At 48.0% G+C, this 26,941-nt stretch overlaps 1 protein-coding gene across 1 annotated transcript; it reads right to left on the reverse strand.

Moving 5' to 3' along the window:
- On the reverse strand, positions 1-25,189 carry LOC133352915 (antizyme inhibitor 2-like). The gene is made up of 12 exons (XM_061568919.1): positions 25,138-25,189; positions 21,235-21,348; positions 14,279-14,358; positions 11,543-11,716; positions 9,483-9,655; positions 8,815-8,949; positions 7,612-7,693; positions 6,175-6,261; positions 4,505-4,661; positions 3,417-3,520; positions 2,679-2,893; positions 1-611 (listed from the first exon to the last, which is right to left on the reverse strand). The coding sequence occupies exons 1-12, from the start codon at positions 25,187-25,189 to the stop codon at positions 542-544; spliced, it is 1,443 nt and encodes a 480-aa protein (XP_061424903.1). The 3' UTR covers positions 1-541.
- Between the last annotated feature and the right edge of the window lie 1,752 nt (positions 25,190-26,941).

Raw genomic sequence — 26,941 nt, forward strand, 5'->3', positions numbered from 1 at the left:
ACCAAGAATATGAATCCCTACAGTCACGAAAGTTTTAAATCTAAATTTAACGTATTGATAGTTCAATTGCAATGTACAATTGTATTGAGGGACTATGTGTTGTCTTGATATGGTATGGGACTGTTTTTGCTGTTGTTTTACTGCCTTTCCCAAGCTTGGGAATTGATGTACTTATGCAACTTCAAGTAACCTTCAATTATTTGCACCACCATCTTCCTGCAATCTGTGTACATCGTAACTCGCCAGACGGTTATCATTTATGGGGAAATTGATTCCGCGTAATGCAGCACTCTTCAGGAACACATTTATCGCATCAAGCGAGGATTCAGTGTATATGTGTGGGTCTCTTGGCGCCCGGTGCTTGTTCGACGTACCCATTGCCCGGTCTCTTGGCACCCATTTTCCGTAAAAAAACCCACGATAGTCGCCTGGTAATTAATTGATTTTGACGAGGCATTGTTGAAATTACTTCATGATGTACATCAATACGTGATGCTGTGTGAAATTATTAAATGTGCTTAAGCATATTGGTAAATGCAGTTTAGTTGCCATTTTTTAAGTTGAGGGATGACATTGATTCCTGGTCTTTACTTTCCTTGACCAGCAAAGACCTGCTCACACGCATACACACGTACATGTGCCCACACACACAGCAAGTGCTGCTAGTGAGCGTCTATTAAGGCCAGAACTACACATCTTATCTTATTTTATATTCATATAGTGCCTTAGTCCCAGGCGCCTTACAGAGATTATAAAGCAGTAACAAAAATTAGAGTGATGGCAAGGGCGTGCAAGGGCCGTGGAATGACTATCACGTAGGGGCCACGAATGCACAGGAGAGGGATGGGATGGAGTGGAGGGGTGAGGGGAGGGAAGAGGAAGGGTATGGCAATGGAGGAGAGGTGGAGCTTTAAGAGAGGAGCGAAAGGAGGATAAGGAGGGAGACTGAATAATGTACAGGGGAAGCTTATTCATGAGGGGGTTGTACGGCCAGGACCATGCCCGGCCCTCATTGTTTCACTGCTGCTCATGTTCACACGCTGCATATGGTAACGTTGAGTTGAGGGGCCTAGGTCCCGTTCATGCCCTTGATGTAAGCCGTTACCAGGAATCAAACTCAGGTCACCATATATTTATAGCGCAATGGCATTAACAAATAAGCCTCTACTCCTTATAAAAATACAATGATCCCCTTATAGCCTGTAACAGACTGTTCGGGCAAGTGATGTTAGCAGTACCAAGCATTTATGAAGGCTGGCACGGCACAAGAGGGGGTGGGTGGTCAGCACCATGCCTAACCGCATTTGCCTCCCTATTGGCAATGCTTAAACATTGCACAAGGTACTCATTTGAGGCTGAGTCGACCTAGCGGAGGCTCAGTACCGGTTTCAATATTTCCCATTCTTATTGGTTGTGAGCGGGTTAGTAGTGCAGCATGCTCACCGGTGCACTACCGCTCCCGGATACACAGATGCGTGTACACACATCCACATCGCCACTTGCTCAGTGCCACCTAACCATACCCGCTCAACACCACCCATCAAAACCACCAGCCCACCCAGCAGTACCATGCACCACTTACTTATGAAACATATTCAAGACCATCTATCACTGCTAACAGACCATTGGATGCTAGCACTCGACCATCTATAGAGACCACGTGACCCCATCAATTCAAGACAATCACATCATTGCCACAAAATATCCATCCCTGCAATTCAATCATCTTCCACACTCATTCCTCTTAAATGCATTCCTAACTTCTCAAAATGTATTGATTAATTTCATATGGCCAATAAAGAGAAACTTTTCGAGATTGAGTTCGATGTGATTTAGCCATTAAATTGCTTTGTCTGAGAGTTGGTGAATTTCCGATACACACTGGCAGAGCCAGTTGGGGGGGTGGGGTGGCACGTGCCCCCCCCCCCAATGATCTGATCGAAATCCCTAATTTCGATCGGATCATTGGGGTTTATTAGTAACAAATCGGCATTTTGCGACCCCCATTGCCACTGTGTAGCATATTATTATGTGCCAGGGACTCAATGAGGTGATAGGGCAATAGTCTGAGTTCATAATTGGCAATAAGTAACATCAACGCAGTTATAAGTATCTCATAGAATTGTGCGCAGTTGCGTATACAGTACACGACTTCCCTGAAGGCAAACACCTTCAGTGAGCGCGATGCCAATTACACACGGTTCTAATTCGACCCTCGATCGATGGCTGTGCCATCGCCGCACACGCGTCGAATAAAAAGCAAGGTACAAGTCCTTACTTAACTAACAACTCCTATCATTTTTAATTTCTGAAGGGGTTGCCCCCCCTCTACCTGAAAATCCTGGCTCCGCCATTGCCGATACACAACCTTCAGAATTATTTATGGGGCAGTGCGAAGTTCTGTAGTCTGTTTGGTGTTCGTAGCTCAAGTCGCACACAGGAGTGTTTTGTTTTCCACTCGTACATGAGGTATCTGCATAACAATATATTATACTACTTAAGATACTACTAAACATTTTTACAAAACAAAAAATGTACCAAGACCACCAACTCCACACATTCACCCAAAACTAGACCATCAACGGACCACTTAATCCGATCTACTTAGAGCCACTCGTCAGCAATATTGACTTCGCCTAACCCTGTCTGCTCAACAGTGCCCATCTGCCCAGCCTCACCACTCGGCATCACCAATCATGTAGTGGATGTTGGGCAACGGGAATCCGTTGAACCCTGAGCTGAGGGTCAGAGTGTACGCGCCCATGTTGCGGAACAGCAGCCAGTCGCCCACGTGCAACTCCAACAACTGTGTCCGCTCCATCACGCAGTCCAGCCCATCGCAAGTGGGGCCCCACACCGACGACTCAAACAGCGGCTCCTCTGGCTCCACGCGCTGCACAGCAGAGAGAAAGAAAGGAAGACGCAGCGGTGAGGCGCGAAAGAATGGCCATGAACACGAGGGATTGGGTGGGCGCAGAGCTTTCACGCATGTTTTGATACCGTACACAATCTTGAGAATGATTGGCCTGCATCAGAAAATCACTCCTGTGACTTATCACGAATTTGCTTCATGCGGAAATTTTCAGGAACACAACGCCCATGTTAAGCGGGGACTTGCTGTACTACGCTGAACGGGCCCCACATTGTGAAAGTGGGGGATTCCAATGAGCTATGAAGCTCTTTTTCACAGATCTTCAGTATTGGGCGGGTCAGTAACTTTTAACAGGTCACAACACCCCGCGTAGACGTCGATATGACATCAGGAACGCCAGTGGGATTTGTTTAAAGGGCCATGACACATGCCAGGGTGCAAAACCTGCTTCGCACTTCTGCAAATTCACTTCACACAGAGGTCCTCATACATTGTGACTGTACAGTAGCATTCATTTTACAAATTATGTAATATTCTCAATTACCTTCAATGCAACTGGGGGAGTGCATTTCTCTTTGAAGAACACAAAGTTAAACGATCCAAAGTTGCCATCGTTTATGTAGTACATGTGCGCTGGCTGCCCCTCACCTGTGGCGGAGGCAAGAACACAACAAAATCCGTTTCCTATTCCAATATAATCACAATACAATCACAATACATTCACGATGCAATCACAATTCAATTAAAATACAATTACGATACAACGAGAACGTCCCTTTCTTCTAATACCCCCAGCAGGGTGCACGGCAGAGAGCTCCTGTAACTTTGTCATTTTCGTTACTTATTTTTCACTTAAATTCGGAAAACTTTTCGCATAATGAAGCCATTATTGACGTAGAAACTATTCAAACGACGGGACAGTCTCGTAAGGAGTGAGTCTCACTTGAACGCATGCGAACCCGAACGAGTCTTCAGACCAGATGTAAACACAGCCACAAGGCACCAGCATTGCCAAGGTTGATGAAAAATAAGAATAGGTTTTATCATCTGCATTAACCATGCAAACATACTTGTGGAAAAACTGTTCGCCTTTTGGCGTTCTCTGGTCTAACACTGGCGAGACAAGGCAAGGCCATCTCTGGTGCAGGCCAATCAGTTTCAAACACAATGCATATATTATTAGAGCATGTTTATTTGTATGTTCACCACAAGTACGTGTGGTTAATGCAGACTTTATTCCTTGGAAAAGGGATCTACTGTATTTGTTGTTTGAACATCTTGACACCTGTTTTATTGCTAGAAAGGGTAAAATGTCTTATTCTTCATAATATTTAGATACTAGCAAAAAGGTCCTATAGATATTCACAAGGTTACAAAGGAGGGAATTCCAGACAACAGCAGCTGCAACAGAAAACAGCGACCTCCCGACGGATGAGAAGATTCCAATGCCACAAAGTACTTTTTTACGTTGTGCAAGTCCACCACAACATTCCAGAAGCTGGTATATAACCGCATCCCGATGCAATCGTATCTCAATTAAATTGATTTACAACGACTTTCACCGGCGAACATGCTCTGGAAATGACATTAAACTCCGCGGCCCCCCCCCCCTCCTGCTGCCTATGCCCACACTGTCGGCCAGCGGATTGACGAACGACTTCTTGGCGATGACGTTGGCGGCCAGGGTAAGCGCCGACTTGACGTAGTAGCGGCCGGGTTCGCCGATGATGTTCACTCCGCAGCCCGCGGGGAAATGCGTGTCCAGTGCAGAGTTCACGACGGCCGCGATCTGAGAAGTCGGATTTGCGAAGACACGTGCGTGGCAGCAGTGCTGAATCAACGTGACCTTAATGAGTGTGCAAAGAGTGTATTTATACAGGGCCACCAGTTCCAAAGTGATTTTCTGTCTCTATGTATGCCTCACACTCGATGCAACTCTGTGTTTTTACTTATATCAAAGTTTTGATGTTTCTCGTTCTGCGTTTGTCTCTATGCTTCTGTCTCTCAGTGTCTGTCTCTGGTCCCAGCTAGGTCCTTTTACCTCATTCGTACAAGGTCCAAACACTGCACTGCAGTATCTATCACATGGCAACCAGGCATATATTGATCCATAGATTAATTGACGAGCATCAATTCTTACATTCAAAATACATGCAGAAAATTGTCCACGTGAGAATCAATGTTTTTCAATTCATATATGGTATATGCAATGGGCGTGTGGCACCTGGAGCCACTAAAGGCACTACTTTCACTCCCAATGTAAACAAATTATAATATATTTTTAAATAATAATGGGCTTGAATATTTGCAATTCATGCAAATTCATGGAACCACAAAAGTTCATGCTGAAAGGTTCAAAACCTGTGATTTGAGGTGGCTTGGTGGATCCAAGGTCAAATAGCCACTGATGAGTTCATGGACTCAGCCAAGGTCATTATCAGTGACTGCAAAACATCATTCACATTTCGTTTTAACCGAATTTGGCTGAAATACAGCTGCGAGAATTAAAATGTAGGTTTGACCTTTACGTGACAAACACCCATCTCACTGAAGAGTGTGTACGAAAGTGTGACCTTGTGATGTTGGTCACCCACCGCCTTGTGTGCCTTGCCTGCCTTGATATGTACTCACTAACAGCACTTGTCCCGACAGTCTGCTGTTGAAGGCTATACGGGGGATCAGTGTCTCTTGTGTGAAGATGAAGAGGCCACTTGGCAGGGGTTTTAAGAAGTTCTGAGAAAATCTCTTGCTGCACAGCTGCTGCCAGACACTTAAGAGTCGCACAACAGTGTGTGACATGATGTTGACAGCACATCAGGGGAAATTATTGCGGGCTTATTTTTTAGATGTATATATAAACGATGTATTTATTTGTTTACAGATCAAATCGCTCCACGGTTATGATTAATGAAAATGCTTGAGAAGCTCACGTTCATACCTGACGCAAGGACATTTCAGATAAGCTAAACGTAGATAAGTCATGGCAAGCATGTCATCCTGATTAAATTGAAAACGTTTGCTCTCTGGGTGTGACAAAACATCGATTCCCTCTCCAGCTTACAATATGTGCGTTGACTCATGCATGTCAGAATCGATGTTGTCTGCAATGTGTTGATGTCACTCCTGCAGCCACTAGAGGCTATGTATGGTGCAAAAGAAGCTCAACATACAGAGGAGCTACAAACCAGTGCAAATATCTAAACAGAATTATTCTTTAATCGAACCGCGACCCGAAATCAAAAAGTTTAATCGAATCGCCGTGGGAGGTGATGTGCAGTCATTCCACCCCTACTAACACTGACCTCCTCAAATGTAAATTTGGACTCTCCATTATGGCCTGGGAAGCCTCCTCCAATGTCCAGAAGAGTCAGCCTCAATCCCAGTTCAGCCTGGAAACAGTGTTGCAGCGGAGGCAGAGTTAACAATGCCTCGCCAAACATTGACAACTGCACATCGCTATAATTGTATACGTATTAAAAAGTGTAAAAAAAACAATCCGTCATTAATGATAAAAAAGTAAGCACTTGTGGTATTCATGCCATTATTAAAGCACAACGGCTATTGTGAAGGCATTATGCTCCAAGGTTCATGGGGCGCCACGTTTGCTTGATGTTAACTCCCTCGCCTGTTATGCAGGAGATTGTAGTCTGATCCCAACCCTGACTTCTCTTCTTTAGTGCTGCCTAACGGCGTGTGCGACTTCACGATGATATTGGTCCCGGTCTAGCACGGCGTGTAGAGTTTGTGCTGTTGTTAATTGTAGCCATGTTTTGATGTTACTGAGCCATGTCGTTTTTGGCCGTCCTGGTCGTTTTTTCCCTTCGATTTTTCCTTCCAGGATAAGCTTTAATAGCTGGTATTTGTGGTCGTTTCGGGCAATGTGGCCTAGGTAGTAACACTTCCTGCTAATGATGGTCTTCAGCAGTTGCCTGTCAGTGCCCATATCTTGCAGAACTTGTGTATTGGTGGTTTTGGCTGTCCATGGGATTTTCAGCATTCTTCGATACAGCCACCCTGACGATGCCTGTATATTTGGAGTTTGCATGTTCTCTTCGTGGTCATGTAGATTTTTCTCCGGGTCCTCAGTTTTTCCCCCTCTATATCTAAAAACGTGCGCCTAGAGCATTTGGCTGCTTTAATTTGTTTATGATAAGCCACGTCATTGGGCTAAAACGTGTGGCCAGGTCACTTCTGGGCAGGTCACTTCTGAAAAAACTATCGCTCAGTGGGCCTTACCTGGCAAAATAAAAAAAAAATTGAGCAGTTTAGTTTACTATGTTTCTAGAGGATGGAAGAGGTGGTGGACCAGTGACACTGGTTCGTGCAATGTGCTATAAATCCAGTGATACCCGAGTTGCAATCAAATAGAAAGACAAAATGTGGGCGATGTTTTCCAGAGTGTAGCAGCACGGGGTGTGAACTAGGATCACCAAGGAAACATAATTCACGTGAAGAGATGAAGAGAGGGCACGTGCACAAGTGGGGCCAACAGACACATGGGCCAACCAATGGGAACGACTTGGCAAAAGCACAGACCAAGGAAGCACCGGTAAAAGAGGCAAAGGGAGGCAGCAGAGAGAGAGAGGGAAGAGAGGCCCAACAGGACTAGATCCTTGATTGTGTTGGAAGACAGAAGAGGCATTTCCATGGAGAGTTACAGAGTCAGCACTTCAGACAATTTCATCAAAAATCTTAAGTATCAAGCGATTGAGGGCGGGGGGGGGGGGGGTGTCACTTACGGCGTTGTTGAAAACCTGACGGGCATTTGCAATGGCCTCGGTATAGGTCACAACATCCTGGCAGCAGCTACCAACGTGGAAGCTGGTGAAGAAACACACACACGACAACACGTGCACAGACAATAAGAATTAAACTGCCAAGCCAGTCCATTTTGTGATGCTTAACTTAAAAAGCATACAATTGTGATGGCCTTCGACCAACGGTATTTTGTGGAATGGCGAGGACATGCCGAGTTGCGAAGGGATGAGCAGGGAGCATGTGACAGAGGGCGGCAAGATTGGCTACGGTTGTTGCTGGGCAGGAGCGGGCTCAGGAACGCCCTGGAGCGGATGGTGTTCACGCCAGAAATTCTGAGTGCACGTGCAAAGGTGCGTGATTGAACAGGTACCTGTGAAATTCACGAACCCCAGCGGGTGTTTCAGTTTCACAAACCTCTATGTGATCCACCAACGCTTAAGAAATATGCAACACACCCAGTTTAACGCTACAGATGGATCCTCACTGATGAATATCACCACTTCACACAGTGAACGCCAAAAGTTAATTGGGAGCAGGTTTAAGCAGCAGTGGTGGAACTCGGGTTAGGGGTTAGGATCAGGGTTAAGGGCTTGTGATAGTATTCTTGGTTCTTTCGGTAAAGTCGCGTAGAAGGGAATCCCTGCAGTCACGAAAGCTTTAAATGGGAATTTAAAGGTTGTGATAGTGTTAAGTTGGCTATGAGGGTAGGGTGTAGGGCTAGTATTTCTTGGGTAGTTTAGCTGTGTGTAGTGGGATGATCGAGGTTAGGGGTTGAGTTCATGTTTTGTTAGCTATTGTCTGGTTATCCAGTTGATAAGAAGTTTATTTTAATTAAACAGGGGACACCTCAAGGGACCAGCATAGCCTAATTTTCAAGAATTACCTGGGCATTTGTCTGTCAGTAGGGTACGTTAATTGATATCATTCCAATTTAATAATTTGTAGGGCCATTTTCTTCGGCAAACTGTGGATGAACCTCTGCAACAACAATCTGCGAACACGTGACCACTAGGCCATGTCACCTGGTTGGCTGGTTTGGTTAAGAGTTGAACTAGCATCGACTTAGCTAGCGTGCTCTCATCCACAACAAGTCCGCTCCTCCCCTCACTGCCAAGGATGGCAACTTAACAGTTTGGTTCGCCTTTCACTTGTGCCATTCTCATCGCCATTCGAGGTAGACTCACCTGACCCCCACGACGAGCAGTCCCAGTCCCTGCGCCGTCTCCAGCAGCTGATGGCTCGACTCGACGCTGGCACCGAATTTACGGCTCAACTTGTACATGGACTTGGAATCATCGGTGGCGATTCTCAGCACAAGCCTTTAGGGTTAGGGTTAGAGCGTGTGGGGGGCATTAAACTAGCAGACAACTTCTGTATTTGTGGACAAAAGTTGACAACACATTGTCACGGCCAGCGTTTGTTGATGCAACCTCATCTCACCTCTTTACTTCTGCTAAATTCTAAGTTGTCCTGATCAAGTCTTGGTACAACTGTACTGATTTTAGCGCCAAAAGTGATATGGGTCTTGTTCACCCTGGTTATTAGTATTTGAAGATCCACCTCATTCTCTGCCGGTAGAGCCGTGTCATCCCATCACCTGAAGTTAGAGAGTCTTAACCTTGATATGAGAGCACCACTTTCACAATGTACTATTTGCAATGCCATCGCTACCTCTGACAAAGAATGTTGTCAGCGAGCCTTCTACACTTCGCGTGGCGTCAGAGTGCACCTGGCCTGGCACAAGCGCCGTGGTGGCGTCACCGCCGCTGAGTGGCGAATGGCGGCTGCTGCTGCCGCCCATCCATGAGAGAAAAAAATAAATAAATTCGCTTTCCCCTCCGTTTGCGTTCACCTGGCGTTGGGGTTGACGCGGGCGACCTTGTGCAGCTCGGCATCGTTGTCGAAGGTCATGAGGTTGACGCCGTGCTCGGCCGCGTAGCGCACGTGCGACGCTTGCTTGCAGGGGTTTGCATAGATGATGCGGTCAGCGCTCACGCCGAGGCTCTGCACCAGCGCTATCTCCGCCTGTTGCGACACACACACACGACGATGACTGTGATCGTGAAAAGGAACAGGCTTTACCCTCTCTGTGGGTTGAGATTTTCAAACATTAAATAGGCACCTATTGCAAGGCATCAAGTCTGCATTCACTCAATGTGCTTGTGGTAAAAAAATGCAGGCCGTCTCAAATGTGGGCCAATCCGTTTTAAGGACAATGCACACATTATCAAAGAATGATTGTTTGCATGTTCAGATACACAAATGGCAAAGATCCCCCGTCTAGCCTTAACAGACTGGAGGAGCAAGTGCTGTTGGCGAGGAGCACCTATGTAGGCCAGCACGGTACACGAGGGGGCGGTTGGCCAGAAAACACGCCTTTATCTCCTTAGTGACGATGTTTATACACCGCACCAGGTACTCATTTGAGTCACACATACACCAACCAATACCAATACCCGCCATTCGCCACGAAGTGACGGTGACGTCACCACGGCGCCTGTGCCACGCCAGCTGCACATTTAGGCCACTTGAAGTACAGTAAGTGTCGAAGGCTCGCTGACAGGAGGAGGTCTTGGGACAGACCCAGGTGCCATGGGTTGGCTGACTGAGATGACTGGGTAGATCCACCAGCTGTACCCCCTACTCTGCCAACTTGCTTCATTTTAGCTGCCCGGCGCTCAGTTTGTTGTTGTGAGCATCGTTCCTCTGCCCTCCGTTGTTGCTGGAGGGCGACTGCCTCCAACTGCCCAGTAGCGTCCTTCACGAGCCTCCCCAAAGAGGCCGATCTTGAAACTGCTTGTACCAGTCGTCAGAAAATCCTCCCAGCTGCACATCCTCCTGTACCACATCAGTTTAGCTCTTCTTCAGCCCATGTCGTGCCTGTTTAGCCCCCTCTATGCGGCCAAACAGAAGCTAATTGGGCATGCGGTGGCTGGGCATGCGGGCTACATGACCCAGCCAATGTAGCCTTGCCTGCCAGATAATCTCACAGATGGGAATGTGTCCAAATCTTTCAAGGATTTATGAGCTCCTCTCACAACCCAGCCTGGTTAAACCCAGGATGGATGGTAGACATGCCAGCCGGAGTGTTTATAACCAGCCCAGGTGTTCCATTAGATGGGTCCACGTGTCACAAGCACAGAGAAGGGGGGGCATGACTGTGGCTGAGAAGACACGAAGCTTCGTGCGGAGCGACAGACCAGGTAACTTCCACACAGCATTGCACAGCCGATTAAAACATAATGCTGCTCCCGACTGATTCGGAGTGAGACCTTTGCTATCAAACCGGAGCTGGTCATAAGCACCCTACCCAGGTATGAGAAACTCTCCACTCTCTCCACAACTGCTCAATGGGCAATGGGGAGCTAAGGGGGTGGAGTGTTTGGTGGCACACAATACCCAGGCAGGTGCTTAATTTTGCTGGGGGTGATGGTAAAACCCCACCTCTTCATGGCACACCCCAGATTCAGCAGCAGCGCCTCCAACTCCTCTGCGTGAGCAGCAATCACCAGATCATCAGAATACATAACATGGTTGACAAATAGGGAGCCATCGCTCGACCGCACCTAGGCATCGATCAGCCTCCCAGTTGTTTCTGTACCAGATGGAAATTCCTCCGGTACAGCCATGGAAAGCTTCTCGAACTACTCTCAAAGACCTCGCACACACAATCGCCATTCACACTTACACAAACTGCACTCAATGATCACACACACAACACATATTCGTTCATGCCATTCAATTACTCCAGCCCAAGTGCCTGCGTTATGACCAACTCGGTCATTAAAGTCACCCACCACAATTACCCCATCTCTATGTAGCACTTTGGCCACAAACTGGGACAGGTCATAGAAGGCATGTGAACACAGAACACACACACACACTCTGACCGCACACAAACACTGAAGGCACCTTGCTGGCGCAGTCAAAGCCAGTGCCCAGCGTGGCGAGGGTGTGTACGATGGTCTGAGTGTTGTTGCACTTGACAGCGTAGAAGGGCCACACACGAGGAAGGGCGCCGAGCCAGCGCAGGTGCTTCCTGACGATGTCTCCCAGGTCCACCACGTAGAAGGCATCCTTCTCATCCTGGCAGGCGAGCACAGAGATAAGCAACGTGGACGTACATACACAGCCGAGAGGGATGGGGCTGATGCGGCACAGTAGGACATGTGTATTCGTAATTCATGCAGAACTCGCTTGTTAATTCCCCCCTTAATCATGGTTCTCAAGCATCAAATGATAGAGGGAAGTGCGTCTGTTGAGAAAGAAGCAGAGTAAGATGTTGAGTTTGAGTGGAATGGTTAAACGGTGGTAGATGGGCTTGATATCAGTGAGAGTGCGTTTGCGGTAGATCGACATTGTGGTATAAATGCGTCGACTAGGAGGTCGATTATTAAAAATGCGAATGCAATCAAGGAGTGTTGCGGCTCGAGCTACTCCCCCCCCCTCTGTGTTATCAAACACCCGCATCTGCCATGGAGGCATCCTCCTGAATTCCTCACCATCGCCACCTCCATCATCGTCGAATCATCATCACCATCAGATATAAACATTTTTAAACACATTGTTCTTTATAATGTATTATTTATTGTAGTCATTGTTATAAAACATTTACCATTTCTCCCCCTATGTGCACTTGTACTGGGAACGTAACCCACATTTTTCCCGTTAAACCTGTCAACCCCTTATCAGTGACTACCTGAAACTTGCCAATCCAGACCTAATTGGTCACCCGTGCCCTTATTAATCTCAATGTTCATCTTAGGGGCCGTCCATAAATTACGTCATGCACCTAGGGGGGGGGGGGTCAGACATTTGTGACGATGTGTGATGAGGGGGGGGGGGGGGGTTTGAGAAATGTGACGTCACATCAAAATACGCAACTCTACTTAATTAAATAGACTTTTTAATAAATGTTTTCTCCTACAACATTAGAGTGCAGCGCCACATTAAATACGCACTACAATGACAAAAGAGATTTGAAGCATGTTTAAAAAAATGGGGGGGGGGGGGGCAGAGCTTTGTGATGTCATATTTGAGGGGGGGGGTCTGACTTTTTGTGACGTTGTGTGACGAAGGGGGGGGGGGTAAAAAATCGTCCAAAATAGCGTGACATCATTTATGGACGGCCCCTTACAAAGTCCCATCACAAGGGAGAAACACAAAGACATACATTTTTTGCCCGTATTGAAACAGCTGTACGCTGTATGGAGCTGAAAATTAAATTTCCCTGTACAAGACTACGGGGTAAACCGTGTGGGTTGCCAGCTACAGTATGGGAATTCTACATTCGCGAATACTCTGCACGTGGCCCCAATGTGGTGAGGTCCCTGCCACCTAGTGGCAAATGGCAGCAGCTGCTGCTGAGAAATTAAACCATTATGTGTGTGTGGGCATGTATGTTATGTACTCGTGGGTGCGGTAGCGCTGCGCTACGAACCCCGGCGACCCGAGTTCAATTACCGCTCACGGTCAACACCTCCCCTAGGTCTACTCAGCCTCAAAGTACGTGGTGTGTGAACATCACCACTGGGGAGACGAAGGCGGCCGGGCGTGGTGTTGTCCCACCAACCCCCTCGTGTGCCGTGCCGGCCTTCAAAGGCGCTCGCTAACAGCACTTGCCCCAACAGTCTGATCAGGCTATACGGTGGACCTTTGTGTACTGTGTGTTGAACTTATTTTGCACCGTACGTAGCCAACCGTGCTAATCGGAGGTGCTGGAGGTATTTGTGTGTTACACATATTTCCATAATTCCCACATTAATACAGACTGTAGGGGCAGGTGCTGTAAGCAAGCACCTAGAAATGTATCCTACAAAACTCTTAACTTTTTTTTATGTCACCAGGTAAGGCCCACTGAGCTACATAGCTCTTTTTCAGAAGCGACTTCATCACAAATGATAGCCCAATGAAGCGGCGTGTCACGTGGAAATGTTTCGCAGCCAAATGACTCTAAACGCATGTTTCGAAATGTTGAGGGAACCGGAGGATTCGGAGAAAAATCTACGTCATCACGGAGAGAGACACGCAAACTCCAAATATGCAGGTGTCAGGGTTCGGATCGAACCCACGACCTCCTGTATACCAAGCAAGGTAATTGACATCTCGCCACCGTGGATAAATCCAATACCACGCCGGGCCAGCTTCATCTACCAAGCACTGATGTTTGCACACTACATCAAGTACTCATTTAAGGCGAAGTCAACCGAGGATATGCTCCTTGTGGCACTTGTGATATGCATCGTGGCCAGGAATCTAACAAACATACATCATGAGGCCTCCTTTGCCAGTACCAAAATATACTAATAGGGTTTTTCCCCTTTTTCTCTGGCAACTTGTAGATGCTTAGCCCGAGCTCTCATTACTCCTGATAGTGCGTTGTCTTTGAAATGTGCGCCTTTTGGCGTCATCTAGTCGAACGCCATATGAGACGAGGCTCTAAGAAAAGCTGTCTCTGGTGTGGACCAATCAGTTGCAAGGACAATGCATAAATTATCAGAGTATTGTTTTTGTTGGCATTTGACTGCAAGTATTTTGGTTAATGTTAACATGATTCCTTGCAAAAGGTGTCAGTTTCGTTGCCAGAAAAAAAGGGGAAAACCCCTATTAGTGCCGGGGTTGGTAAGCATTGCCTGGTTCCGGTCTTACCGCGTATTCTCCTTTGCTGAGCGATCTCAACACCTCCTCAGTTTCAACATCATCATCAAAAACCAGCAGCTCACTCTCTTCTGAGGAACAGCAGAATCATCATGAGTCAGCAGCAGGGCAGAAGTAGCAGCAGCCGAAGAATAATGCATATAATCAACAAGTGTCATCATCAGCGGCAGCAGCAGAATCAGTAATAGCAGCAGTTGAAACATCAACATCAAAGGCATCAGCATCGGAATAATCATCATCACTAGTCACCTCTTTAGAGCGCTGGTAAAATGGGAAACATCATATTCCACAGTGCATTTTCAGCAAGTAGTGTAAAAGAAATAAGCTTCCATGATTTGGCACCCGCCATAGGAACGAGGAATTTCCACCACTCGACCTGGACCGACGACAGAAATACGGAGCACCATCCAGCGTTTGTTCGCTGCAACGCGGTTCCTTTACTTTGACTTTGCAAATAACATCTTTAACAAGCATACACACGACTATGTATAATAAAAGTTTTTGGGTTAGATCGCGTAGGTAATGAAATGTGTCGTAAACCTCCACCACCCGACACAGCCAGTCAGGTTTGTCACGTACCCAACGTGCCAATTAGTTACTACTTTAGCCCACCGGTGTGTTGGAGAGTAAATCCACAACATTTACAATTGGCGTACGCCGTTTCGCTGGCATTACATCCAGCATCATTGGGCGATTTTCCAGAATAGTGAAGTAATCCACCTGCTTCCGCTCTTAAATAGAGCAGGACGACGTCATCACTGAATTCATCAGGTGCAGAGATCATGAGCAGGTGACATCACTCCGCATGGAGAACCCCCCCCCCCCCCTTCATTAATAATCATGAGCAGGTGACATCCTCCAAATGGACACCCCCTACCTTAATAATAATTAGCGGGTGACGTCACTCCACATAGGGGGGCGAGTCGCCTCCTCCAGCCTCCTCCCCCCTCCTTTACTCACTACAAAGGCAAAACCCTCACGTCACGCGATCTCCGTAACGCTGTTGAGACATCGAAGAAAAAAGGACATCATGATGAACAAGGGATTATAACCTTTAAATGAAAGAAGTCTGTGCCACCGCGGCCTTACAAATTGCACACGAAATATCACGTCGCGGTTTGCTTTTCGCTTGCAAGTTTCAGATTTACTGCAATACACCCGTTCTTGGACGGGCAAAAGGCTAGTTACTTAATAATACGCTTCCAGGCCGGACTAAGCCTGTAGCTGTCAGAGCGGTCAAAATTATTTGTATTTCTCGCAATTTCAATGGATTCTTGAAATAGTCTCAGCCAGTAATTATTCGTTTTACACAACACTTCAACGTTATCAAATTCAATTGAGTGTCTTTATTGGCAGCATGTTCGGCAACTGCCGACAGTTGTGTTTGAGAGTATTTAATATTTATTTGGTGTTTTTTTAGTCTTACACTAATATTACATTCCGTCTGCCCAATATAGCATCTGCTACATAAGCAATTAAGCCGATACACACCTTCTGTTGATAACTTAGGCAATTAATCTTTAGTACATGATACTAGTTTTAGAATTCTGTGTACCGTGCCAAATCTTACTTAAAAATTTTTGTTTTTCCAAAACTCTAACAGCAATACTGCTATATTCTTGGGTCTTTCGGTAAAGTCACGTAGATAGGTTCAAAGAAAATAATAAAAAAATAACAGAAAACTACGACGTTTCTATCACAACGCAAGCGGTCGTCTTCAGGAAAAGGGTGGTTAGCTTCCAGGGGCGGTTTCTTCATTAGGACGATTGGGCGACGCACCACCAATGTCATTCAACCACAGAGTTTCGCGAGCCGTTACTGTGCCTCTGGATATAGTCCAATCAGCGTCATGCTACGTTCTGTGGAGTACCGCCTCTTTTTGGGCGATTTCACTCCGGCTGAGAATCGCCCAGAGTGTTCCCATAGACTTACATTCAAAGATGTTTTTTTTCGAACGGCGGGCGCTGCAATGCATTCTCTATGGCTTCCGGGAGGGCTCGCACTAACGTGCTTACGTCATCATACGTAAGCACGTTTCATCCAACAATATTATTTGTCGCCACCTAGTGGAATCTTTAATAAAAGAAACTGAGTGGATTGTAATAATAGTGAGTATAGAAACAAACAAGATGTATTGTAAGAGTCACTTTATTTTGCATTAATATTAAAGAAGTGAAGTTGCCTTTACATGCTTAAGCTGTTAATTTATCCATTGCATGGGTGGACCTTATCCTTATCAATCATCCAGACATTTGCCCCCCCTGAGAGATTTTGCAGGAGCCGCCACTGTTAGCTTCTAAGGGAAACTATTTAGAAGGCTGATCACTTTCAGCAGTATTGCTGTTCGGTATTGGTTTGGCATTCAGTGCTCTGTTAATTTGAGCATTATTGTAGCCATTTAATCGTAGTGTAGTGAGTCCACCAGACGAAGTATGAGGGTCAACACTTTATTTTTCCGTGGGCTCACGCCATACGTGTCCACCCTGTTCCGTTCCTCTCCCAGAAGTGCCCCGATCGCCTCGCCTCTCCCGATGACGCCGCCTCTCTCTACATTTCCTCGTAACGTCATCTTTATATTGTACCCTCAAATCTCATAAGTATCAGCTCTACATCCACCACCCCTCCTCTGAAGAAATAGTCGTCCTCGACTAAACACAAACCATGCAAATCCATGGGATTCGGGGTAATCCTAACGGTAGAAAAAAAAACACTTTTATTGATCAACAAACAAGCAACTTCGACTCAACCGGAGTCCTGAACTTTGTGTGTGTAAGTTGTGGAATGCATCTGTATACAGAACAGAATTTAAGACAGCAACAAAACGAATAACCGTAAGACAAGACGGTACACACAACAGGTCAATCGGACCCCCCAACCGCGACATGCGAACAACCGACGAAAACCTCCGGCGCGAAAAAAGACTGCCGTTTTTTTTCTTCCATCTGCGGTCCTGTGGTCTTGCATGCGGTAGTTGTCTGTTACTGTGGGAGCATCACGCGGGCCCGTGCCCGGATAACTGGGCGGTGTAGCTGCGGCTCGGTCGGATGTTGCTTCACCTCCTTGGTAACGGATGGCCTAGGCTGGTTCGTCATGGCAAGTAACTTTCCTGACCTCGGCAGTGATGATGAAGGTGAGTGAAGGGATGAAGGTGTAGGCATTTGCGGTAACCCGGTTTTTGGCCAGTGTAGTGCATGGTTGTTCTTCCGAGTGTAGTGGTGCATCTGCGTTTGCCGTGTCTATGTGATGTGACATTACATTAGTACAACCTAAATCATATGGTCCCTAACTAAAAATGTCCTCAAAGTCTTGTAAAATTCCCGAAGGCCCTGACGCTGTGGCTCGGACAAGTTAGGATCCTGCGATATCATGGCTTCCAGCCAGGGCATAACTTCCTCGCTCGCAGGGTCAGTTGCATCCGTCATTATTCCTGCCTGCACTTCTCGGCCCCCTGCTGGCATGGGCCACACATGTGCCGAAACCGTTCCCCCATGCATAGTGACAGGTGTGGTTGCCGTGTTAAAAACTTGAATAAAATTTTTTGGTGGCGTGTCGATCCATGATCGCCATCGCTGGTGATACCAATATGGCTGTGTCTGGTCGAGCCGTCACAAGTGGTGTGCGATATTGAAGCGGAATTAAGATTTGTGCTGCTGGAGGTACCATGAGCGTCTCTTTTGTGACCGCCTGCACCTGAACGCAAGAAATATAGACATTCTCCCGACAGCATTTCGATGTACCCTTGGTCCGTCACAATTTTTATAGGGAGCTGGTTCAAATAGTCCGTCCAATCATACGGCCCGGGGTATTGGGGGCGGGACCCAGTATGGGGGCGTATGTGAAGGTCCGCCGCTCACCTCCGGTCCAATCGGATGCGAGGAGAGCAGGGGCGGAACCTAAGGGCAGAGCCAGCGGGGCGCTATGAGGAGGTCGGGATCTAGAAGGTTCGGTGAAGGGCGTGGTGAGAGGGAGGAGACAGGATCACGTGGTGAAGGGAATACAGGTGGGATCCAGGAAGGGCTCCTGGTCAGTTGGTGGAGTCACGAAGCAGGATCACGTTGGGTGGCCGGAGGGCACCCGCGCCATCAGCCACGTGGCTGGAGACGCTTCGAGCACACCGTCGGCCAACGGTGTGCGGGAGCGGGGAGCGGTGCGACTGACGGAAGGGCGCGCGCGGGGCGCGCACGAGGAGCAGCCAGTCCGCTGTCGGGACCAGCGGAGTCCGAGCGTCAACGAGAATAGAGAGAGACGGAGACCCAGCAGTGTGTCGGCGAGATCCTTTATTACACAGGGAACCGTAAACGTGCTGGAGATGAGTACAGGAACGGATGTTACTAGTTCTCCCACTCGAATTTGGGTCTCCAGCTGCCCCATGCTTCCCCCATTTGCCGCTATGTATGATAATTAATTGAATGAAACACAAGCACTGGGCCCTGTGGGGAAGCATATAAAAAACGTGCAGGGAGATAATAGTCACCGACTCTCCCGTGTCTACCAGCATCTGGAATTCAATTATCCCCACCGAGTCTACCACCACCGACATCCCCGCTGAGGCTGCTACTACCGTCCGTGTCAACTTGCGCCATTGTGTCCCCGAAGTCGGCCATCATTGTGGTGAAAAATCGCGTGTGTACGAAGGTGACTGTGATCGTCGAGAAGTAGCAGATACATTGACAGCCGGTGTGTGTGAGGTCTGCAATGGGAACTGCCGAGGTGTCTGGAGTGTCGCGACTCGCCTGCTGGTTGTACATAGGGGTAAAGAGCGGCCGTTGGTGTGAGTATGGCCCTGGTGGGGCAGCATCGACACACGCATGCGATGTGGCCCGTGTGGCCACATCGGTGGCAGGTCACCGGGTCCTGGGTCCGGCTGGATGCTCCGAATCCCCAGGGCATCCAATGACGAGTGCTCTGGGCCGGTTCCCAGTATGTCACCCTCACGGCCACCAGCATCTCCTCCTCGGGCAGTCCCACATCCATATCTAGTTCAGCGTCTTCTCCCACATTCCATTTTCTCTGAACACTCTCCAGTCCTTGATGGGTTTATGGGTCTGCTATTTGCGCAACCACACGTTGTGGCCTCATCACCTTCTCATGGGCTCTTATGCTCTTCGCAATCCACAATGAGGTCTGCTTGTCCTCATCAGTGACTGGCAAAACTATTTTAAAGGTCTGTGCCAGCGCTAACAGTACCCCTGCATCCAGGCCCAGGAAAGCAGCCTGTGCCAGGGCCATGAGAGCGCTTCTGTAGGCCAAGGCTGATTCCCCTTCTTCCCGCCGACGGTTTTGGAATCGTCTATTTGCACTGGATCGCGGGTCAAAAATCCTCCGCACGTGGCTCCAACGCTCTGCTGCTAAAGCCCGGAGTGGCCATTTCCTCTGGGCCTCGAGAATTTTGCACCATTTTTGTCCAATGGCGGTTAGCGGTGTCGGCCCCACTAAGGGTGATTCTCCCCCCTCCTGAGGGGACCCTTCCCCGTCTCGTTGTGGTCCCGGTGCTGTCATTTGTGGCGCCATGCTCTCACCCATTGGCGGCGCTGGCTTCTCCGTCTCTGGCGCTGTCATCTCCATTGGTCTGTCCTGTGTGGCGACCACCCCGGCTGTCCCTGTTGCCCGTGGCGTCCCCACAGTAGGACTTCCCGCTCGTGCGAGAGGAGAAGCCGCTGCGGACGCCAAGGGTGGCGTCGCCGGGTTAGCAGCGTGACCCCCTCTGTTAGTTGGTCGACCCAGTCCGCCAAGGGCCTCCCCTTGCGGGGTCGAGGGCCCTCCGATGTTAGTATGCTGTGCTACTCACGGGTCATGGGCCTCCCCGAGGTCAACTCAGCCTCAAATGAGTACCTGGTTTGGTGTGTAAACATTGCCCAAGGGGAGACAAAGGCAGCCGGGTGTGGTGCTGGCCACTCACCTGCTCGTGTGCCATGCCGGCCTTCATATAGCGTGTTAAAGCTACAAGGGGGATCGTTGGAGTGTTTGTGTGTCTACTCATTGCGACCCTTCTGACAAGCAAGCCAGCATCAGGACTCAAGGTAAGTGAAAATTAAACAGATTTTTCTTTCTTTCTATTTGTTACTTTATTTTGTGTTTTATTTACTATACAGTGTTTTTATAGTGTTGCATGTAATTGTACAATATTCCTTCTTAATTATGACTTTAACAGTGCTTCCCCTTTTTGTTGAACCGTAACACATTTCATAACATTGACCGTATGGGCATTTAAATGCAGTACATTATTTAGTTCGACTTACGAACGGGTCTCATCAACGAATTATGCCCGTAAGTCGTGGACTCCCTGTATGCACCTCCAGAAGGCAGTATAGCCAATGGGTTGCGGAAAGAATACTTGTGTAGTGACATAGCGCAGTCTGTTGGACAGCAGTAGCAACTGCAGGTGGGCACTTAGCGCACACGCCGCTGAGCATACACGCGGGTGTGCCGGCAGGGCGGAGGAACTGGGGCAAGGGTCATGATAGACCTTGTGTAGAAGCCCCTGAAACCCTCTATAGGGTTCGAGAAGGGAGGCGCGGCTAGGGCGGAGCCAAGCCGCACCGAGGAGAATATAAGCAGCGGAGAGCGAGAGCTCTGGGCTACCACTTCTGGGATTGGACTCGTCTCGTCGTCGCTGTCGTCGCTGCCGCCTTTGCCCGATCACTGCGCGGCCAGACAGTGGTTGACTGTCCTGGTCGACGCCGTCGGTGCAATGTGGACAGGATCGTGTCTGGGACGGGGCGTGCGGCAGCGGGGTCATGTGTGAGAGAGAGATGGGGCCCGAGTGGTGGTGTGAGCTTGGCAACAATGAATAAAGACGGTAGAGCGGTGCCTCCTGCGACCACATCGTCTCCAGCTGACTGTGTGTGCGATGCACGCCACCCGCACGCACAGACAACACTACACTAGCATACCTTTTTTTTAAGTGGACACGATACGGATATATATTGTGGGGGTTTTTGTTGTACCTATGTTGGGCGTAGTTGTTCTCTCATTTGCTGGCCACGTCTTCTGGGCTTGAATTTCACACAGTTCACTCAGGTGTCTGCTCACTCCACGCACGTGGCTGTTGCATACGTTTTCTGTCACACACACACACAAACGGCGAGTGAGACCTCTCGTAGCCAGTTTCATTTAGATATTAAAGGGCAGTAATCCCCTGTTTAACACGGTAGATGTGTTCCTGAAAAGTGCAATGTTAAGAGAAAACCGCGCTCAGCGAGAAATTGTTTACTGAATTAACTCATGGCGGGACAAAAAAACTGAGGTAACGGTACACTGCCGCATACTGTATCATTCCGCGTACCACATCGTACCACTCAGCGGTGCAACTCAAGAAAGTAGTTCATCATAAACCGCCTCATAACGGGTTCGTGGTCAGCCGTTAGCATTCTGCGTGAGTGTAAAATCCACCCGGTCATGAATATTAATGACGGGGGGGGGGGTGCGGTATGTGGAATGACGTCACTCACGTTACACACAAATCGACATTCTTGGCTCATTATAGTAGTAATAAGTGGATGTTAATAAAACATGCAACTAGTCGTATTCAAAATTCCCTGACAATGTGCTGTATTGTCATGTAACATTGTATCCTATCACCAAAGTTAACGTTTACTATCATGATGTTTAAGAATATTCATATGCAGTGGTTGACATTTGAACGTTTCAACATTCCAGGCACCGGGATTTGTTAATTGAGAGAGTGAAATGGCAAGGGTCATTCTCGGGTGGGCAGCGAGTTTTTATGGTGTTTTGTCGTGGGTCCTCCCTTGCATACATTTCTCTCTCAGAAAGTTCCCTGGGTCACTCCTTGCTCATGCAAGAGTTATTTATTTATGGCCTGTCATGAACGTGTTCCTCCTTTGCAACATGAGTTAGGTTAATTCCTGGGAAGAAAATATACTACGGATGCAAGGCCCTCCTCAGCTCTGGCTATTTTCATCATGCCCATCTGATCGATGTCTCTCGCATTCTATGTCCCTGCTTCTCATTCTAGTGCTGTTTTCGCTTCATTATCTTGTTTCCAAGAAGCCATGGAATTAAAAATAGAAAATATCACACTTAATATATATTTTTGGGAAAGGCTTATATACAACATTTGTCAACAACACTACGTGGATTACGTGATCTGCACTGGCTACCAGTCAGCTATTGCATACAATTAAAGTTAGCTGTAATTCCATGAAAAGCTCAAAACGGCCTTGGCCCTCAGTACCTGCAGTTCCGTCTGGCCCCCAAACTACCTTTTGCTCCTTAGGCCACGCCCTGCAAGCACAACCTAGAATTGTTACTCTACGCTGGGCGGTAGTCGGGGCCTTCTCGAGTGTGGCACCTAAAATGTGGAGTTCTCTTCCCCTGGTTCTCAGATTGGCTCTGAACACTGAACAGTTCAGGAAACTCTGCAATACTATTTGTTTTCTTTCAGCTTTTCCTTGATATTATTACGTGTCTTAATGCTATAGGTCGAACTAGCTTCGTTTAATTTATACTGTAAAGTATTGCGATGCCTTCTTTAGTGGGGGTGAGTGTTAACTCAAAAATACATTTTTAGTGGGTTCATTTGAGAGACACACTTGACTTAGGAGGCAACACATTTATTCTGACCACAACGGGGTAACTATATAGTGGCAACCACCACGGGGTAACTATATAGTGGTAACCACCACAGGGTAACTATATAGTGGTAACCACCATGGGGTAACTATATAACCGGGTCAGGTCAGTTAACGCACTACCTGGCCCACGATGCCGAGCGTGAAGACCGGAGACCAAAGAGACGTAGCATGGCGGGTTCTATTCCAGAAGACAGCCCCAATCGGCTCTCGGGAACCTCCCATTTATGCCCCTGAGCGTGGCCTGGCTCCGCCCTCAGCCACGCCCCCTTCTGGATCCTCCCAGGAGGTTCTGTGCCAAACACCACGTGTCCCTCTCGCCACCTTTGGCCCACATTCTTACCCTGTCCTGGTCACGTGCCCTCTCGGGTTCAACCAGACTGTCACGCAGTGGCGGCTCCTGCAAAATCTCTCAGGGGGGGCAAATGTCTGGATGATTGATAAGGATATGGTCCACCCATGCAATGGATAAATTAACAGCTTAAGCATGTAAAGGCAACTTCACTTCTTTAATATTAATGAAAAATAAAGTGACTCTTACAATACATCTTGTTTGTTTCTATACTCACTATTATTACAATCCACTCAGTTTCTTTTATTAAAGATTTCACTAGGTGGCGACAAATAATATTGTTGGATGAAACGTGCTTACGTATGATGACGTAAGCACGTTAGTGCGAGCCCTCCCGGAAGCCATAGAGAATGCATTGCAGCGCCCGCCGTTCGAAAAAAACATCTTTGAATGTAAGTCTATGGGAACATTCTGGGCGATTCTCAGCCAGAGTGAAATCGCCCAAAAAGAGGCGGTACTCCACAGAACGTGACATGACGCTGATTGGACTATATCCAGAGACACAGTAACGGCGAGCGTAACTCTGTGGTTGAATGACATTGGTGGTGCGTCGCCCAATCGCCCTAATGAAGAAACCGCCCCTGCTGTCACGTCCTTAACTGCTCTACCTCTGACAGTCCCCAGAACCATGCCCCCTAGGGCCCCCTTCCATACCATACTCTGGTGTCAGAAAGAGGCTCTAACACTCACAGTTCCACTCTTCTATCAGTAGCTGGCGCTAAACGCCATAGTGACCCATTATACATCACTAAATTGAATGGGAATGGATGAATAGGGATAACGGGATGCCCATAGACTAACATTGAGAAAACGGGATAGCCATAGACCAGGGATCAGCAACCTGTGGCTCCGGAGCCACATGGGGCTCTTTAATGATTGCAGTGCGGCTCTTGAATTTCGAAAACGATGGCTCTTGTTACTGTGGTTGTCGACCCCTGACCATGGAAGTCCACTTCTCCATGGCAGTCCAGTTTACAATGGGCAGGGGCTTGGCAACCTGCGGCTCCAGAGGCGCATGCGGCTCATTAAGGACTGTTTCGTCACATTATTTATTCAGGACCACTGTCTTGTATTCACACTGTAACGCGGATCTTGAACTATTGTTTTTTTTTACTGAATGCGAAACAAATGGGTATTATTGTTATTTTACGTCCCATGGTGATTGAAAGTGATTGGCACTACCTTTAATGAAACCTTTAATGCAAGAATGCATAACAGATTTGGAATGGTAACTCCTAACTAATTAGCAAATGGTGAGGGTACAAAAGGTATGGCCAATATACAGCACTGTATTGCCTATCGATATAAAGTCACACACCTTTGTAGTTCTATAGATTCACGTTCTAAAGTTTACCAATAGACGAGAGTCAATGAAATCACCATCAGAATACATTGTCCGCAGAAACACCACTATAAATTGCATAATAATACTATTACCAGGGGCGGCCCGTCCATATAGGCGAACTAGATGGTCGCCTAGGGCACCAAGTACTGGTAGGAACCTCTGGTTACACCAGCCCACAGGGGATTATTGTGTCCGTCCGTCGTGCAGGGAGGGGCTGGGTGGGGAGGGGAGGGTGGGGAGGGGCTGGGTGGGGCTGGGTGGGGAGGGGCTGGTCACCCCATGGTGCCCTTATAAAACTCAACGTTTAGCCTACTCACGCCGGCTTGTGCCCGCCCTCACAGTTGGGCATATTTGCGGAATACACCACGCCGCCGTTGACCCTGGCCATTGACCGAGCAACCCAACGTTCCTACCAGCTCCCTCCGCAGGAATGTGTTTAAGTGTGGCACCAAATTCGAGGAAAAGTAATAAAATGACCAGAGCAAGATGGCGGCAACGCCGCACAAGATGGCGCAGCAGCGATCTGCTTGATCCCTATTTTCCCTCTGCCATCCCTTACCTCCCGTACCCCTCTCTCCTTCTCTCTTCCCCTTCTTCCCGTCCTCCACCATTATTTGTTTCATTTATTATTTTGCCGATGCCTTTGTTTTTTTGCAGGCGCCACTCCCCCGACCACGTCTCCTGCCTGCTCCCGCGCCCATTGGGCATCCTCTAGGCAGCCTGGCTGCCACCGGTTCCTTGCTGGGCCGCACCATCGCCCGCACCGGGTGGCTTCCTCGCTGCCTCTTACGATGGGCACTGCTCCCCTCCCCCATCTCCTGCCTTCCCCCGCGCCCACCGGGCGTACTCTTGGTGGCCCGGCTGCCGGCGGTTGCCCTCCGGCCACCCCGGCGCCGTGCGACAAAAAGCATTAGCCTAGATCTGCCCTTGGGGGTGGGGGTGCCGATTGTATTGATCGCCTAGGGCGCCAGTTGGCAGCTAGCCTAGGGCCGCCCCTGACTATTACAACCTCTGTACATTCATTCTGCAAAAGATTCACACCACTACAGATGACATTCACATCACTATAGCCTCAGCAATAGTCACACCATTCTACTGTCCTGTATCCTGTATAATCCAAAGGTAATTCCAATACCGATTGCAAAGATGATGTCATGTAAATTTATCGGTGTCAGTTACTCCCAAAAAATGCAACGTATTGCAAAGCACTATAATTAGTATGTATTCGAAACCGTAATTGTGTCGTATTTACCTTTCAAATGTTGCCAACATTTTAAAAGCTACACCGCAGATTTACTCAATGGGGATCACACATGCATAGTAACCAGTGACGGTATGGGACAAACACACCGGCCCTAATTGGGGCTATGCAGTAGCTCGACGTTCCGATGTGACGAGATATGAGCGTGATTTTGCCATGCGATCTCATTAGCTCATTTGGGCTGGTGAGGAAGAATCTTTGGGGCAGCCAAATATGGGGACTTAATACCAACCAGTCAATAATAAGCAATGAAGTGTACACATTAGAAGTAATAAAATATTTGAATTAGAAACAGGTTTTTTTAATCTGATAATTTTTGCAATTTCCCCACACAGACCGGCCCCCTGGTCCTCGGAATGGACCAGCCTACTGGGGGCATTTGCCCTAAGGACTGCTGCCCTATGGCAGTCATCTCGACACTACTGCGAAAAACTTGGTAGGACCTCCTGAAAGAAGAGTCATGAGACTCAGTGAGGTTCTCGTGGGTCAAACAAGCGGGCTTTACTCGAAATAAACATCTTCTAAAATAAATTATTGCAACGTTTAATTAATAAGAATCAAGACAATACGATATTTTCCAAAATGGTGCGATATAATTACCGTGAGTCTCATATCGTACAAAATAATAACAGCACAGAAGTAATCATGCAATTTTTTTCACAAATAAACACCCCCGTATAGCCCACACAGACTGTTGGGTGAAGTGCTGTTAGCGAGCACCTATGAATGCCGACACGGCAGACGAGGCAGTGGGTGGCTAGCACCAGTAGAGATGTTTACACTCCGAACCAGGCACTAATTTGAGGCTGAGTCGACCTACACCGGTTGAAATAATCGTCACTGGTGTTGGCCATGAATGGGAATCAAACTCGCGTCGCCGGGTTCGTAGCGCAGCACACGAACCAATGCGCCACCGCTCCCCACATAACGCGCACATTGTCATGAAAAGGGAATTTCCAGCCGCGACTCGGAGGCTCTGCAGAGCCAGGTTCAGGTTTCCTGCTTCTCACAAATAACGTTCGACGAAACAGATGAGCAGCCTTCAGCAGTCTCTTAAAAGTGGCAGTGAATGGATTTGATGATGCTGCTGGTCCGTATGTGC

The sequence above is a fragment of the Lethenteron reissneri genome, chromosome 42, assembly GCF_015708825.2.
Source record: "Lethenteron reissneri isolate LAM-NWPU_2019-01 chromosome 42, ASM1570882v1, whole genome shotgun sequence".
NCBI classification, from domain to species: domain Eukaryota; kingdom Metazoa; phylum Chordata; class Hyperoartia; order Petromyzontiformes; family Petromyzontidae; genus Lethenteron; species Lethenteron reissneri.